The 4,274-nt window shown below is 40.8% G+C and overlaps 1 protein-coding gene across 1 annotated transcript, besides 1 other annotated feature; it reads left to right on the forward strand.

Annotated features, from left to right (window-relative positions):
* Window positions 1-850: 850 nt before the first annotated feature.
* METBIDRAFT_29526 (uncharacterized protein) lies at window positions 851-1,438 on the forward strand (the record flags this gene model as incomplete). Its single annotated transcript, XM_018855426.1, has 1 exon — window positions 851-1,438. A coding segment is annotated over exon 1 (239 nt), but the record flags the coding sequence as incomplete, so codon positions are not given.
* Window positions 1,435-1,629: a sequence feature (Protein overlapping with rRNA (METBIDRAFT_38019, OBA22973.1) was converted to a misc_feature.).
* Window positions 1,630-4,274: the final 2,645 nt, after the last annotated feature.

Here is a 4,274-nt window from a genome sequence, read left to right on the forward strand (position 1 = left end):
AGAAGATTTTCAACAAGCTACACCAAGAAGATACTTATGTCTCAAAAGCTGAGACAATTGCTGGTCACTGGATCAATGGACACCCCCGTGCTACTGATAGCCGCGTCGCTCGTAGACTGATGATTAACGGTTGAAACAGGCCGTACTTTCTATCTCTTTCGAAACCAAAAATAAAAAAAAAAATAAAAAAAAATCAAAAAATCAGAAAAAGATCAAAAAAAAAATCAAACATACATCTGTGGGGTCTTTGCCTCTTCGATGTTTTCTTCATTCAAAAGATATATAGCAATAAATATAACTCTACATTTACATTTCACAGGCAAGTCTTGGTGCTGGATCACAAGCTATACACAGCTTCTCTTATATTCATAAAGGTTGCAAGTGTTGCACCATGCATCAAACTGCAGAAAAACTCTATTGAATAAAACGCCTTCTCGCAACAAAATCATCAATATAATCGTGGCGAATGTTTTTCTTGTAGGTTGTAATGATATTCTTCCTGTGCATGAGATTCCGTCTTCAAATTGAGCTACGGGGCAAATTTATTGATGAGAAGCATAGATCCTTTGAGTTCAAGTAAAACTTCGTAGCTCAGGGAAACAGCACATGAAAATGCAGAGAACACTTTTACCAAATTGAAATTGGTACTTAATTACGGAATCTCTCATATTGTGGACTTGGAAGAGCATAATAAGTGAAGCAGAGTTCTCGCCGTCGGTGCCCATTTGAGGTTTCGGATGAACTGTATTTCCTCCTGGAAGCCTGCTTCAACATGTTTTCAACGGATACAATAATTCGAAGCACCTCTGACAAACTCAACTTGTTCTGAACTACAAAATTTCACATTCAGCACACTTGTAAATTCAATTATACCCGCTATCTTCGTTATGTCATACTGATGAATTACTTTATCATAGGACAAACGCTTCATTAAAGCGTTTTCAAACTCAATCGGCCCACTGTCAAATGATTTAACTGTTGGTACTGAATCCAGTTTCTCGATCTGAAAATACCTAGGCACCCCGGCAAATTCAAGTATTAAGTGCAGAGAGCGAATATAACAAATATAGTATTTTGTTTAAACATTGTATCGGTACACATTCAGAGACTTGATTTGAGAAACCCTAGGCAAAAAGACTACTGAAGAACAACAGCTTGCATCGACAATTTCTCTGCTTCACTGAAGATTTTCTACCCAAATGAAGTTTTGTGAAAGTACTTTAGGAACCTTGTTTATACATACTCTTGAGCTAATTTCATTCCATGGATTAAGAAGTATATTTGACGCCTTCTTTCAAGCACCACTAATGAAAGATAATACACCGAAAAAGATACTGAACCAACTGCCCATATTTCTCTTATTTGGAAAGCTCGCCATGAAAGGTTTTCACTTTGTATACCCGCCATTTGTATGTTACGCGGATATCACCTCCAAAAAAGATTGCAGCACCACAATTTCGCATATGGTCTCCCACTACACTACTCAGTGTGGCCCTATGCAGCTTAACTAACGTTGATCGGACGGGAAACAGTGCTTCCTGCATGGTATGGCCGCAACCGATATATTACATCGAAGATACATTAAGAAGTTTAAAAGTAACCTTATTTTGTTTTTGTAAATCTTTTTAACTTGAGAAATTGAATCACCTTATACTTCAAATTGTTTTTTGTCCCCAATAAAGTCGTGATTAAAGGAAGAGGACGGGCCGAGTTTAGAAAAAAAATTAGAATTTTGTCACGTAGCGGGGAGCTGCTTAAAGGTTTTTTATATACTAGTTATAAAGTTTTGCTCCTTTAATCAGATGAACCTGCCAAAAAAATGAGTTGTTGTACAGCTGAATTCACGAAGTTGACAACTTGTTAGAAAAAGTTGACAGCATCGGTCATCTCATTAACAAAGAAGAGATGATGCCGTGCATCAAACAAAAGATGTAATTCTGAAAGTTGTCGCACTCTATGCTCAAAGCCTACATATCTTTGGATTTCAATAGAGACGGTTATAAGTTTTAATATTTCAGAAGATTTGTTCGCGATGTTTATCTGTTATAGCGATCAGAAGCTCACCCACCTCTGCAATGAGCGTGAGATTGTACACTTTGGTTGCAAAACCTTAAGGTAGATGCTATCTCCCTTAAATACTTCCTTTGACCATCTTAGAAACCTTTGGGGTTTGTTGAATTCGCAGGGTTTATTTGCTTAGGAATCTGAAGGCAAAGACAAATGTACGTCCTGCCACCTTGTCGAATGAACTATGGTCACGGGCCCTCAGAAAAACATATTTTATGGGACGATGACATTGAGTGAATTGCATTCCAGTGGTTGACATTGGTTTGGGCACAACATCCTCGCGCCTTTCACCTGAGCCAATGTTGCGATCTATGATAGGTTTATCTTTATAATTTTTCGTTAGTGGTGGGGGTTTAAATTTTCCCAGTGATACCCTATAATATGATGTTTCTTCAAAAAAAGAACTTTCTTTTGTTCGAATACGTGGTGGACTCAGGTTTCAATAGACAATCTGTGTTTCTTGCATGCTGTCAAACTGGTGGCTGTTCCGGACCTCAAAAAGTTTGACTCCTTGATCTCGCTTCGAAAAAGCAGTTTACCTTTCCTTGGAAGTATGCTTGTGTTTAATCGATTCACTCGCTATTTTCGTAAGCAATTCAGTCTATGTGCTATATCTCCGTGTTATGCTACACAACGACAGACATAGATGTCGATCCGCGAATCGACAGCCTGATTTCGCAGCCATACTTTGTTAGGCCGCCGACTGCAAAAATGATTTCTCCCATATAAACGAGGGTTCGCTTCTTTGTCTCCAAACACTCTTATACCTCTCCATCTTTCACGAACATACGCTTCAACATGATTGCACAAGTGATTTTTTGCTTCCAGATCATCCAATGCGTTTCGGAAATCACCGGGCTCTGCCTCATCGGTTATTTTCTTTTCGTGTTCCTTCTGACGCTTCCAGCTCAGCCTGAGTTTATCGCCATGAACTCTACAACGCTCTGTGTTGATCAACTCTACCCATGCCCCAACGAAGTTGCAACTACTGGAGCTGAAACAGAGGAGACTGGAAATCTGGGCTCTAGCTACGTTTCTGTTGAACAGGCTTCTCCTTCTGCTTCTTCTGCTTTTGCTGCTCCTTCTGCTGCTGCTGCTCCCTCTGCCTCTGCTGTTTCAGCAACCACTGGCTTATCAATCACAAACATCAACAGCTTATTCACCATTTCTCCAGCTAGCGACGATAGCTTCTCTGGTTTGTCCGATGGCGACACTGATGCTTCTTCTGCAGCTTCTCTTGTTTCAGACTCCAAACTTGCCTCTGCTGGTTTTCCTCAGGAATCCGAAGTTGTGGAGACTGACCAAAAACGCAAAGTTGAAGATCAAAACTGTCAAAGTGGACTCGACTTCCATGACAATGGGAGATTGATGGATAAAGCTGTAAACATTGCTCTGCTGCCTATTGCCAACCCAGATGAATCTGGGTGGCAAGTCCAAGGCAGAAAGCGTAGAAACTCTCGTGAAAGGAACGGGAAAAAGAAAGATATGGGAATCCTGAGTCAAATGGCTACTTGTGAGAAGATGCTTCCTCTTAAGCCAAAAACCTCTGCCCCTAAATCCATGCTTTCCAATAATCCTTTCCTGGTCTTGGTCAATATTGGTGAGGATGACTATCAGAAGCCCTGCTCGAGAAGACAGTACGAGAAAGTTCCAGCCATTCGTACCTCTGAGTGCACTCCTTCTGACAGAAACACTCTTTCCAGTGCCTCCAATTCTGTGGACTTCAAAATGGGCTCTCGCAAAGTCCAGATTGAGGAAACAGTTGCGAATAATAAATTGGATATTGCTCAAAACTCTGTCCAAGCCTCTAATCAAGACTCTGCCAATGACTCAGCTCAGACTCCAGTTTTAAACTTAAAGAAGGTTGAGACTCCAGTTGAGTTGTCTGCTACTCCTGAACTTGATGCCTTTGACGCTGGATGGCAAGTCCAAGGCAGAAAACGTAGAAACCGTCGCATAAGACCGACAGAAGATTCTGTTGTGACAGTTTCGGAAAGTGCCTTGAAGACACCTGTGGTCAAACCCATTTCTATCCTGAATCCTTTCCAGGTCTTGTCTGAGATAGGTGATGACGATTTCCAGAAACCTAGACCAAGAAGACAAAGGAAAAAAGAATGTATCACAGCCACCTTATTAGAAAGTTCTAAGGCAGCAGCGATACCAATTCTCTTTCACCTGCTGAACCGACTGAAGATTTGGTGGTGGTT

Source organism: Metschnikowia bicuspidata (assembly GCF_001664035.1).
Source record: "Metschnikowia bicuspidata var. bicuspidata NRRL YB-4993 chromosome Unknown METBIscaffold_1, whole genome shotgun sequence".
Classification (NCBI taxonomy): domain Eukaryota; kingdom Fungi; phylum Ascomycota; class Pichiomycetes; order Serinales; family Metschnikowiaceae; genus Metschnikowia; species Metschnikowia bicuspidata.